General features: G+C 38.4%; 1 protein-coding gene across 1 annotated transcript; it reads right to left on the bottom strand.

Moving 5' to 3' along the window:
• Nucleotides 1-3,902: 3,902 nt before the first annotated feature.
• On the bottom strand, nucleotides 3,903-4,715 carry LOC130982242 (uncharacterized). Its single transcript, XM_057906155.1, has 2 exons — nucleotides 4,653-4,715; nucleotides 3,903-4,187 (listed from the first exon to the last, which is right to left on the bottom strand). The coding sequence occupies exons 1-2, from the start codon at nucleotides 4,713-4,715 to the stop codon at nucleotides 3,903-3,905; spliced, it is 348 nt and encodes a 115-aa protein (XP_057762138.1).
• Nucleotides 4,716-14,354: the final 9,639 nt, after the last annotated feature.

Raw genomic sequence — 14,354 nt, 5'->3', positions numbered from 1 at the left:
GGTTCCAGTTGCGTTAGAAAGCTAACGTCCGGGGCTTCGATTTGATATATAATTTGCTATAGTTTCCTCGACGCCAGATGACGCGAACACGTGGGTCACGCTAACGCGTGACCTGGCCAACACCCATTCCGCGCGGTCGCGTGGACGACGCGGCCGCGTCACTTTTCCGCGACCTGTACGGACCAAAAAGCGCTGGAAGTGATTTCTGGGCTGTTTCTGACCCAGTTTTCGGCCCAGAGAACACAGATTAGAGGCTATAAAGTGGGGGAATGCATCCATTCATAATCATGCCACTCATAATTTACTTTTCATGTTTTAAATGTAGTTTTGGAGAGAGAGGTTCTCTCCTCTCTCTCTCTTTTAGGATTTAGGTAGTGTTTTTAGAAATTAGGATTTAGGACTTCTCTTAGCTTTCTAGAGTGACTCTCGATCCCAGGTTTAATATTCCTTTTTACTATTTAATTTCTCTTTTATATTTTGATTACTCTGAAGCCTTTATTATGTTTGATTGATGTTGCCCAATTGGCTGTTGATGACATTTTTATTTAATGATAATTGAGGTATTTTCAGTTTATAATTATTCTCTTTGAATTAAGTTGCCATTGCTTCCCATCTAAGGATATTTTTATTATTCCAGCAATTTTACTTTTTTTCCCTTTTGGTTCTGATTAAGAATTTAGTAACTCAACAGTTATTAAACTCAACGTAATTAATAATCGTTATCTTGCTAATTGAGCTGATCCTGAATGATCCCAACCTTTTCTTAGGAAATAATTAGGATTCAAAGGTCAATTTAATTAGTCCCTTGACTTTCCTTTGCCCTGGTAAAGGTTGACCAAGTGGAGTTTAGATTCAACTTTTATTATAGTTGAGAGTGATAACTAAGTTAGACCTCTAAATTCCCTTATCTTGCCAAAAGTTATTTTACAGTTATTTATTTATTTTTAATTGCCATTTACTTCACTTGTCATTTAAATCACTTGCTTCTCACCTTTTAAACCCCGAATTCACAACCTTTATAGCCAATAATAAGAACACACTTCCTCGCAGTTCCTTGAGAAGACGACCCGAGGTTTGAATACTCGGTTAATAATTTTTAAAGGGGTTTGTTACTTGTGACACCCAAACGTTTGTACGAAGGGATTTTTGTCGGTTTAGAGACTATATCTACAACGTGACTGTTTTTATGACATTCTTTACTGGCAAAAATCCTAACGTTAGCCATATTCATTCCTCACTCTCAACCCCAAAATACACTTTTTCATAACCAATAATAAGAACATACCTCCCTGCAATTCCTTGAGAAGACGACACGAGGTTTAAATACTCGGTTATCAATTTATTTAGGGCTTTGTTACTTGTGACAACCAAAACGTTTGTACGAAGGGATTTTTGTTGGTTTAGAATCTATATCTACAACGCGACTATTTTTATAAAATTCTTTACTAGCCAAAATCCTAACGTCAAAATGGCGCCGTTGCCGGGAAATTGCAAACGTGTGCCTTATTATTGGTTATTGTAAATATTTTTTATAAAGAAAAAAATATATTTTTCTTTTACTTGTTTATTTGTTTTCTCTCTTCTCTCTTATTTCTGATAGCTATTATGAATTCTCACCCCTCTCACTTTGAGTTTGGTTCTAATTTTGTTGCAAGGAATGGAAGCTATAATAGGACTATGCATCAAGGTCTAAGTAATCAAAGATGGATGGAGCCACGAGGATCTGATCAAACCCTTTAGGCAACAACATCCTCCTAGATATCACAGACAAAGACCATTTTACAATGCATGCCCAACTGATAGATTTGGTGGACCGCCTTGTAGCTACCAACAAGCCCCACCCTGTGCTCAGAGACCATCCTTTCAACACAACCTCAATCCACCATACTCACAAGCTTCTTTTTACCATTCACTACCACATGATCCTTATCCACCCCAACGCCAATTCAATTACTCCCAAGAACCACCACTCCCCCATACACCATGCACATATCCATCAAAGCCAGAATCACAGGTTCGCCTCGAAGAATCAGTAAACCGATTTAATGCAACCCTTCATCAACTGGAGCAAGCAATAAATCAATTATCTTTCAGACGTTCGGACACTCAACAGACTCCCATGGCTTCATATGGAGAATCTAATGAAGAATGTGTTGTGGAGAAGACACGAGAAGCTCCAGTGGACAGCATAGAGCATAACTTCGTACTGGAACAAGTAGAGGATGCTGTCATTATAGAAGTGGAAGAGTTGGTTAAAGATTTAGGAGATGCTGAACCTCCATGGGAACACAAAATCATGGAAGACTCCGTCGAGGATGCTACAATTGACGCTGAGGAGGATTTTGCACTGCCTCCAATGCAAATATCTTATGAAGAACTGAACGGAATAACCCAAGACGCAGGTTTCCTTGATGATGATGATCACGAGTCCTGTTCTCTTAGTGACGAACTTGCATCTGCAAGTGAATTCTTTGAGACAGAAGAATCTTTCCCGAGTGAAGATGAAGATGATGCTAAGGTAGATTTTTCTCAACCTCCAATATATGACTTGAGCGATGATGAGGGAGAAATTGAAGACTCTGATTAAGATATGGTTGAAGTGGAAGAAATTTGCAAAGAAATGGAAGAATTCACAGAAAATTATAAGGGAGTAGAAATTACAGAACCACTGGAAACACCTATCCCAAGGCCTTTACCGCCCAACACAAACTACAAGTGGGTAAAATCCTTGCCTTTTATCTTCAATCTTCCACTTGAATATGGTTTGCTTGAAACAGATGGTCAGCTTAGAGCTCTCTGTGGCTTTAAGAGTAAAAGGAAAATGGCTCACACTCAGAGCTGGTGTACAAGGTTCAATAAGGTTCTACGCTTCAACTCGAAGTGCAAGGATTGGTATCATGCTCAATTGAATGGATCACGGAGAACGTTTGGTCGCCGTGGTGAGAATCTACTTTTTAAACCGCTGGATGGAATCATGTAGATCAAGACGGAGGCAGATTTAAAAGCAAAGCTTGGGATCATGGATCCTATCCTGACATTCGTCATCCCGGGAGCCTGAAAATTTGTTTGAAGCTGCTCAGAAGCTTTACATGCCTAGTTTGGGACCCCGGAGGCTATTGGCATTCCAAGCATTGGTGGAGATTTCTGAATGAATTTAAACATAAGCCGCCATAACAGGAAGCTCAACCAATGTCCAACTTAAGGACTTTAACCAAAAGTGCTAGGTGGGAGACAACCCACCATGGTATGATCGTCCCTTTTTCATTTTTTTTATTTAGTCTTATTTGTCTTCAAGTTTTATTTTATTTTATTATATTGAACCTGGAGTTTTGCATATCATTCATATTAATCATTGCATTCTGCATACTGCATATTTGCATCCCTGCATAAAAAAAAGGGCGTGGGACGCGACTGCATCACTCATGCGATCGCGTCAGTTGCGATAAAACACCTCCCACGCGTCCGTTTAAATCACCTGGTCACGTAACCTGGAAATCGGCGTAAAAGATCCAACGTCCAGAAAGTTGGGCTGGAATCGTGCGGCCATTGTGCGTTTCGCACAATACACCCACGCGATCGCGTCCCTGACGCAATCGCGTCACATGCACCTACACTAATCCTACGCGACAGCGTGAGCGACGCGATCGCGTCGCGCGGATTACACACCACCCCAAAGGAGACAGAGAGTTGCGCTGACACGACGCTGGAATCGTGCGTTTAGCACAATTTCAAGCGACGCAATCGCATGCCTCATGCGATCGCGTCACCCCCTCTTGTATCCGCTCCACGCGATCGCGCGACCTAAGCGATCGCGTCAACCCCATTTTACCCCAGCCACGCGACCGCGTGCTCCACGCGATCGCGTGGATTCAAATTATAACTCCTCTGTCACGCGAACCTTATCAGTCGCGCCCCCCTCCCGAAACCCTTTCCCCCTCTCTTCCTCTCCCTCCACCGCCGCTGCCCCTTCCGCGATCGCCGTCCACCTCACCGCCACCAGCAGCGCCACCTCCACCAACCACCACCCTCAACCCCCGTCCCAAACCTTTCCCCCCATTCCCCCTAACCTTACCGAAGCCTCTGCCCCCTAACCAGCCGCCACCACCACCGTGTCTCCCTCCTCTGCCGCGATAGCCACCACCACCGCCATCCCCAGCCGCCTCTCTGCCCCAATCTCCTTCATTAGCCTACCAGGTTCCGCATCACGTCACCCTTCTACCCATTCGTAGTTACTTCATATTTTTCTGTTTTTGTTCATATTTAGGCTAGTTAGATATGCATGTTGTAGTGGATTCTAGGTTGTTAGGTAGCCTAGGATGTGGTTAGTGGATTTAGGTCTGATAATTGCACTTTTCGTGTTTCTTGCTTTATGCTTTTTGCAATTCTGCTGTTTCTGTGATATTGCTATTGTTCATATCCTATGATTTCTTGTTTCATGCTGTTTTTTTTTTACATTGCCTTTTTCATGTTCATACCCCTTATATGTGATTGCAGCTATGTTTATTTTTTATTCATATGAACTATTCTGCTGCTGTTTATTTTCCGGGATAGCCCAATTTTAGCCGAAATGCTGCCCAATTTTCTGTAAAATGTTTCTATTCTTGTCTTGGTTTTGGCATTTTCAACTGTGCTTTCCTTAGCTTTCACCAAACCAATCCATGAATGCCAGGGCACGCATTCTTATTCTCTTTGATCTCCTGGTTCTTAAATTGCATTGTTGATGATTGATTCCAATTTTTGCCATTTCTATCTCTATCTGAATCATCATTAACCTATTTGCCTATTTGTTTTCCTATTTTTATTATATCCTGGTTTTCTGTTTTTCAAGATGTCAGATTCCCAGAGAAAGGGAAAAGGAAAGGCTACCACTGGCAAATGTAAGATAGGAGATTCATCTATGTCTATCATAGATCTGATGCATGACGCCTCCTGGCGGGAAAAACACTTTACTGCCCAGGAGAAGGCTGACCAGCTACTCCCTGCTACTGATCCCATCAAGTTTGCAAACCGATACTGCGAGTTGAAATATCCGGTGTTTGCAACCTCCAGGAACCTGTACTTAGAGCGGACTCTGAAAATCCCAAATGAACTCCAGCAATACACCTCTGATCAAATCAAAGAAAGAGGCTGGTTCTTCCTGGAGAGAAACCTTACAGAGGTCAATGCATCTTGGGTAAGGAAATTTTACTGCAATTACTTCATCACTTCCCTAGATGCAGTGAACCTAAGAGGCAAGCAGATACTGGTCACTGAAGAGGCCATTGAGGACATTCTGCAGCTCCCACCTAAGTCTGATCAGCCTAATGGTTACGAAAGGGGTGAGGAGGACATGCGCTTTATGCGATTTGATTGGGATGCAGTCAAGGCAAGAATTGCCCTTGACCCGACTGTTCCATGGGAATTGGGTCAGGACACCACCATGCCTAAGGGAATCAAGCGGATTTACTTAAATGATGAGGCTCGGCTATGCCACCAGATCCTGAGCAACTATGTTATGCCGAGTACCCATGAGATAGTGATACCGGCCGCTATGATCACCCTCCTTTGGTGTGTGATGGAGGGTAAGGACCTGTACCTGCCATGTTTTATCCGGTCCTACATGACCAGGGTCCACGTCCAAGGCACTCTTCCCTTTCCCTATTTGGTTACACAGCTGGGCCGTCGAGCTGACGTGCCTTGGGAGGATGTCGATGAGAAGCCACCGGCTGCCGACTGCAGGAAGATTATTCCTCACAGTAGGAACTTTCTAGCTTTGGGCTACAGACCCCTACCCTTCACTGCTACTGATGAGACAGCTACACCTTCCGCTGGTCCTTCTTCCTCCACAGCTACCCCTGCTACCACTATTGCACCTCCACCTGCCTCAGAGCCAGTTTATCACCTAGTGCACTGCCTGTTTCAACAGCTAGACAGGATGGAGCGCCGCAACCGGCGCCGGTATGAGAGATCTGAGCGTCACAGCCGGCGATGCTATGAACACCTGAAGCTGTTGATCCGATCTGGCAGCGACATCCCTTCCGAGCCTGACACACCATCAGAGCCATCTGAGGAGGAGGCGGATGAGCACGAGGAGGAGACCCATCCACCGAGAGAGGCTGCATAGGCAGGCATAGAGCAGGCTGCCCCACAGCAGGAGATCTCACATTAGATCCTGGCTGCAGATCCCGAGATCCCTATACAGTCAGCACCTCCTCTGCAGCAGCCGGATCCTCAGACCACCACCACAGAGACTCCAGCTACCCATCCTTCCGGAGCTGACACTCCTTCATACCCAGCCTGAGTGAGCATCGAGGACGATGCTTTATTTTAAGTGTGGGGAGGTCGCCATCTTTGGCATACTATTTTGGTGAACCACTACAGACCCTTCTTTTTTTATTTTGGCTATTTTTCTGTATTTTTCTCTTTATTTTTATTTTTATTTTCTGAGTACTTATACATTGCTACTTTCATGTATTTTTACTCTATTTCTGCATTTTGCACTTTAGTTCATATTTTAGCCATTTGGTTTAGTTTGCAGTTCTAACTTATTAGCTATAGAGTACGTGGATTAATTAGTATAGTTTACCCTTTTGGCATATAATAGTTTAATTTGATCAAAATAAAAGGAGTAGACTAAGAAATTTAAACAAGATCAAAACAATCCACACACTTTGTATATAAAGTATTACATCATGTAGTTAAGTTAACAACATTTCATCAAGGAGGAACACTAAAACTTTAGCCATCCAATATATTTTACATTGAGAATAATGGGAATTTTTAACTAAACCTCCATGACATATATGAATGATATATGATTTATGAGTTTGAGAACATACAGCCTGTGAGTTTTGAGCTTAATTGCATGGTTACATTTAAACCATAATATTTTATTCCTGTGTGTTCCATCCTTCTTTTTTATTCTGGTGTTCTTTGCTTTGTTTCAATCTATATGTCCGAATATAGAATATAGGTACATACCAAGAGAGTGATTGAGGCCTTGTTTGATTTTAACTCACTTATCCCAAATAAAGCCTACCTTTTACATCACCCTTATCAGCCCCCTTGAGCTTTAATCCCCTTGTCTTATAACCACATTACTAGCCTTAAGCAGAAAAACAAATTAAAAAAAAAAACCCAAGTTGAATCCTTGGTTAGCTTAAGATAGAAATTGTGTAATTGTTTAAGTGTGGGGAAAACTTTATGGGAACATGGATGATAGAAACAAAGGTAGAAGAGTTGAAAAGAATAAAGATGTTTTGGGAAGCATGCTCATGTAAAATTAAAATAATTAATTACCATGTGCATTTAAAAAAAATACAAATTAAAGCAAGTGCACATGGAGCAAAAAAATAAAAATAAAATATGAACATGTAATATCAAAAGTGGGAGAAATATGGAAAAACAGGTAAAGAAGCTTTACTTTAGAAATTATGTATGTTAGGTGAGATCTTAGACTAATTAAGGATTCACTTATTAGCTCACTTAGCCTTAAACTTATACCCTTACCTTTACCTTGGCCCCATTACAACCTTAATAAAAGACCTCATGATTCTTGTATGTCTATATTTTATAATTGTTGATTGGTTAGATGAGGAACAAAGTTATAGAAAGTAAGGATAAAAAGAAGAATAGAGTGATTAACCCAATAAACACTGAGTGATTAGAGAGTAAACACAAAATCCAGTGAGGGTTCAATAACTCATCAACATATATCTATGCTTAATTTGTTAAATGTCTTGCAAGTTTATAAAATATTTTTCTTCCCATCTCAAGTGTAAAAGTGCTTTAACATTATCTAAGGTCGGCTATGTATATATGATTCCTTGAGAATGTGAATTGATTTAACTACATGTAAGCCTTATATATGAGTGAATAAAATTAGAATTGCATCATGCATTTAGTTAGTTGCATTTAGATTAGAATTGCATTGCATGGCATTCAACCACTTTAACCTTACTTTTTACCTTGGACATAGCATGAGGACATGCTATTACTTAAGTATGGGGAGGTTGATAAACCCATATTTTGTGATATATTTTGTGCTTAGTTTAAGTGATTTATTCAATCCTTCACCCACTTATTCATATTAATTACATGGTTTTACTTTCCCTTCCTTATTATGTGATGTATGTGAAAAACATGTTTCTTATGCTTTAAGATTAATTATTTTAATTACCTTTATTTCCATTCGATGCCGTGATTAGTGTGTTGAGTAGTTTCAGATCTTTTAAGGCAGGAATGACTTAAAGGATGGAAAAGGAAACATACAAAAATGGAAGGAAAGTGTAAAACGAAGTTTTAGAGAAACTGGCATCCACGCGACTGCATGGACGACGCGACCGCATGACTGACGCGACCGCGCGCCTAAAGAAGAACACCTATGACGCGACCGCATGACTGACACGACCGCGCGACAAAGAAAACTCCAATCGACGCGACCGCGTGATCCACGCGGACGCGTGACAGAGGCCACGCACCAGAAATTGCAGAAAACGCTCATAGCGGATTCTGAAGCCCTTTTTGGCCCAAATCCAAGTCCAGAAGGCATAGACCAGAGGTTATGAAATGTGAGAATGCATCCATTCAGGGAGTCTTCGAATTTTTAGTCACTTTTCCATGATTTAGGTTTAGTTGGAGAGATGTTCTCTCCTCTCTCTCTTTAGGATTAGGATTTAGGACTTCTCTTAGTTTTAGGAGCGACTCTCAATCCTACGTTCAATGTTCTTTTACTTTATATTTATCTCTTATTCTCAGATCCTTTAATGCTTATATTAGTTATGTTGCCTATTTGGCTTATGCCACATTCATGATGATTTCCTTATTTAATGTTCCTTGAGGTATTTCAGTTTAATATTGCTTTCTTTTATTTATGCCATTGATTATTCCCAATCTGAAGACATTTTCATTCCAGTAGAATTAATTTACTTTTCCCTTTTTGGTCTTGATTAAGAAATCAGTAACTCAGGAGTTATCTTAGCTCAACATAATTGATAACTGTTATCTTTGCTAATTGAACTGAACTTCAATAACCTCAACCTTTTCTTAGGAAATAAATAGGATTCGAAGGTCAACTAATTAGTCCCTTGACTTTCCTTTGCTTTAGCAAAGGTTAACTAAGTGGAATTAAGATTCAACTTTCATTATTATTGATAAGAATAACTAAGTCTGGACTTCCAATTTCTCATACCTTGCCAAAAGGTTTGCTTTACAGTATTTATTTATTTTAATTGCCATTTAAATTATCTGCCATATTCATTCCTCACTCTCAACCCCAAAATACACTTTTTCATAACCAATAATAAGAACATACCTCCCTGCAATTCCTTGAGAAGACGACCCGAGTTTTAAATACTCGGTTATCAATTTATTTAGGAGTTTGTTACTTGTGACAACCAAAACGTTTGTACGAAGGGATTTCTGTTGGTTTAGAATCTATATCTACAACGCGACTATTTTTATAAAATTCTTTACTAGCAAAAATCCTAACGTCAAGGATGCAACACAAGAACTGATTTTGAAAGTACTTTTTCTATGATTTTTGTTTTTAGATTTTAAATTTCAATAATACAAATTACATAGTCTTGTGATTTTCTATGGTGTACCATGATATGATAAAGACACAAACTATATTCCATGAATCCATACAATGTAAAATGTTACATGATCATAATGAATACTTGAATGATAGAAATTGAATTTTATATATACTTATTACTACTATTTCTGTTTTATTTTATCTATTACTTGTTTTTTTTATGTTCTTAAGATAAGATATTTTGAAAGTAAAAAAAAAAAAGAGAGAGAAAGTATTTTTGGTACAATTTGTATATAAATATGCAAAAGAATGATAGTGACAAAATAAAAGGGATTATAGGGATTATAGGAATATGGTTTATTGAATATTTATAGTTTTACCGAATTTTTAATTAGGTCCCTATACTTTTTTTCTTTTCAATTAGTTCTCTATCTATTATTTTTTCTTTTCAGGGGTATACAAGTAATTTCACAATTCACTAACATTTTTATGATTTTTAACGTTAATAGGGACTAAATTGAAAAAAAATCATGTATACGGACCCAATTGAAAAAAAAATATAGGGATCTAATTAAAAATTCGGTAAAACTATAGAAACCTACAAAGTAATTAAACCTATACAATATCATCTGTTTTGAAAAGACAAATATAACATGAATGTTTTTTAGCACACTAAGTTGAAACACAACTAGTAAAATTCAAACATGGTTCTTAGTAGCATAAGTAATACAAGTTGTAGTACGTAATTCTTACAAGTAATACAAGTAATAACTCTATCTAGCACCCCCGATGTGGAAGCACCACATCATGGACAATACATGTCCACTGTATGTGGCCAATTTGACGACACAATCCACACTTTGATATTTTCGATAGTCTCTTCTATATCATCCATGTTGTTATGAATCCTAGTGCAAACAGATTGACATCTCTTGACTCGCATTAGTCGAGGATTGAGCCGAATACAGGCCCCCATCATATGTTGGCTAGTCATCCTCGTTACCAATTGGTCTGAATTTTGTTTTGTAAACTCTGAAAATAGTGTCCATGCAATACACAAGGTGCAAATAAGTCCTCCAATCAAGTCATACATTTGAGCAGGATGCTAGAACATGATGATAGAAAATGTGAAGAGTTTAGAAGTACCACAGTCGCACTTACCTTCATCAAGAAATACTTGGTAATTCTGTTGCTTGGACCATAGTACTGCTACTAATTCCTCAACAATGAAGGTTTATCTTAAACGATCAAACTGGTAAATATTCATGATGTTCACGTGTTTGGATTTGAATTCAATAGCCTTCATCATTGTCTATGAGAATTCAACACCCACTTGAAGCTGTGCTTGAGCCTCTACACTTTGTAATACCCTATCACCCCAAACCTTACCTCTAGCCATAAAGTAAAGGATAATAAAATGTCACGACAGTTCTAAAGCTCATACAGTAATATATATAGAAGAAATAGTAATACGAGAAGCCCGATGAATAAAATAAAACTCAAAGACGTGGAAAACAGAGGTACAAAAGCGCGAATCGTCACACACGATAACTAAAGCATAGAGATACTAGTTCATGACATAATACAGACAATACAAAGTATTTGATTTAAAATAGCATATACATTCTATCTCTCAAGTTTAGCCTCTAAGACAACAAAGTTATACTTATACAAAAGATGAGAGAATAACTGTAATAAAAGTAAAACAGATACAAAATAAAGTGAAGTCATCCTCCACTTTGTCACCAATCTACAACTCACATAGGTAGGTTGCGACCTGCATCTGAAAAACAACAACAATATATGGCATGGGAACTAGAGATTCTCAGTATGGTAACACTGCCAAATATGTAAGATATAAGGTCCTGGGACACCAAAAGCAATCCTAGAACTTCACATCAAACTTAAGATTCAAACTTAAAGCAATGCTAAATTTAAAACCATAACCTAAAACCATAATGAAACGGGGTAATCTAACTTAGGGAATTTCTAACTAAACCAACGCTGTTGTCCCACAGCCTTCACCAGGCTAACCTCCACGCGATCCTATCGCCATCGCCTACTGAACCTCCTCAACCCCAGTGACAAGCACAAATAGATACAAACAAGTAATACACAAGTAATATGACATATACAGCAAGAAATTTAGGAAGCATATAAACATGTTATACAATTAGGCAAAATAATACAAGTTGGCAAAGCAAGTAAACATATAGAAAATGCACATGATGAATGCTTGTCCTATTGGCTGTGATATCATATTGTCAGTTCAACTGCCAGTTTGACACATTCCCATGGGAATGTCGCTTTTGGTCATGAATATAAATGGGTATCCTCCCTAGGGATATAGTGCCCGACTGACAGACGGAAAATTGCCAGTTAAGAATTTTTAGTAAAATAATGTTGTGAGTACAGTTCTTAACTGACTAAAATTCCACTATCAATTTAAAAAGTTGTGTCACAATTAAATTTAAAATAGCTGGGAGTAGAATTCCCAGGTCGTTTCCCAACGAGTTAACACAGGGTGTAATTTATTGGTCAGGAATTTTATGAGAAAGTTTAGAAATTCGAAATGAAAAATTAATTAACCAGAAATTAGGCAAGAAGCAATTAACAAGAGATGTTGTGTATTTAAAAAGCCTTGGCTAGGAGAAGATTAATTGGAGTTTCTATCCTCGTTGAATTTCTCAAGTGTAATAGTAAGAAGTTATTGCTTCTACTAATTATCCTTTAATTAATAAAGAAAAGTCAAGTAGGTAATACCAACTTCAATTTACAAGTCCTAATTACCTCCCAAGGAGGGATTAAAGTTAGTAGAAAAAATCCAATTGGCATCAATTTTCAATTACTTATTGACACTTGAGTATTCCAACTCAAGAGTTTTCCATTAATCAACTCCAAAGTCAAGTTGGGAACCTACTCCATAGCCATTTTCGCAAACATGTAAAGGGAGTAGATAGAAAACATGGTAATTGAAACTAAATTAATAAAATTAAAATTGACTCTGATGATTAAAGTGAGGAAGCTTGGAATTAAACAAAGTAAGAATAAGTCATTGCATTAATAAACTCAGAATTCAATGAAATACAAATATGAGTACCAATAACTGAATGGAAAAATAAAAGAGCAGAGTAATAGAGAAGCAAACTAAAGTGATGACTTCAACCAAAGGTAGTAGAAGCTCTCTCAAAAATCCAATCCAAAAAGCAAAAGCTAAGCAAAAACTAAGAACCCTATGAGAAGTAGTGTTTTTTTCTAGAATTCCAAAACTAAAACTAAAACTTAAGTGAGAATGAAAAGTGTCTAAGTCTCAGCTACACCCCTGCCTCTAATCTGAACTTTCGGGCCTGAAATTGGGTCAAAACAGGGCCCAGAAATCACTCTCGGCGAATTTAGATATGCAGCACGTGATGGCCTGTCATGCATACGCGTCATCCACGCCTACGCGTCGATGCTCATTCCTCTAGTCACGCATGCGCGTCGTTGCTCGCCCATGAAATCTTTGATTCCTTGTGTTCCTTTCTATTTTGCATGCTTCTTTTTCATCCTTTGAGCCATTCCTGCCCTGTAATCCCTGAAAACACTTAACACACATATCACGGCATCAAATGGAAATAAGAGAGGATTGAAAATAACAAATTAAAGGTCAAATAAGCATGTTTTCAATCATAGCATCAATTTGGAAAGGAAAATGTAAAACCATGCATTTCATATGAATAAGTGTATAAAAGATTGATAAAATCCACTCTATTTAGCACAAGATAAACCATAAAATAGTGATTTATCACCGACCACTTTCCCAGAGATATAGTGCTCGATCACTCTTATGACTCGAAAGAATGTGAGTGGGATACTAAGCCACAAACCTCACATTACCCAGGGATATAGTGCCCGACCACTTTCCCAGGGATATAGTGCCTGACCACTCTTGTGAATTATAGATCGCCTTTCAATCATAACCAAACTCAAGTTATCAGTTTCATTAACCATACTCATTCCTTCCCGAGTTCCAGGCTCATCATAATCATCATTAGTCCTTAATTACACAAGTTAATCATTAGTTCTCAAGTTTCCAAAGTCATCACCCATATAACACTTCACCTGTTTACCCACAACTTCAGAAACTTAAGTCTCCGTTTTCTAAACTCATATAGAAATTTACCATTTAATTCACTAAGTCATCTCTATCAGTCTTATGGCCTAATTACTAGTTAGCAATCTTATATAGTAGATAAAGAAGTTTGGAAGGCTAGAGAACCCTTGAAAACTGAAAAAACTATTTTAGCAAAATAGGAGTCTCGCATACGCAAACCCCTGTACCGGGAACACATGCCTTGAAATTTGGGCATCCACAGCACCCTGCTTGTGTGTGCAAGTATCAAAAACTGAACGGAATATTCACATCACGTGTGGAAAATTTGCGTATGCATGGATAAAATTTTGAACTTCCACATACCCATGCAATGCCCGCTTACGCAAGACACCCAGGCAGTGGGGAATGTCCGCGTCGCGTGCACTGTGTCGCGTACGCAAGCCTTACCAAACTTAGAAAAAATTTAAAGCTGCAGAATTTTAAATTTTTGCATTGAACTTCAAATGCCAATAACTTTCTCATTTTGAAACATTTTCTGTTTGTTCTTCAAACGTCTTAAAGCTCTCAAACCCAACTTTCATAAAAATCTAGTTTCATAAAAAATGAAGGTTCAGAGGCCAAGTTATGTCTCGCTAAAGTTCGTCAAAAATCAAGTTTTATACAAAACATGAAAGTTCTCTAGTTTCCAAATTCAAAAACCAAAAAGGTGCGCGAAAATTAAACTTACACAATTGAACCGGCAAG

Source organism: Arachis stenosperma, chromosome 1 (assembly GCF_014773155.1).
Source record: "Arachis stenosperma cultivar V10309 chromosome 1, arast.V10309.gnm1.PFL2, whole genome shotgun sequence".
Lineage (NCBI taxonomy): Eukaryota > Viridiplantae > Streptophyta > Magnoliopsida > Fabales > Fabaceae > Arachis > Arachis stenosperma.
Note: the sequence above shows the minus strand (reverse complement) of the source record. Positions and strands in the feature narration are given on the sequence as shown.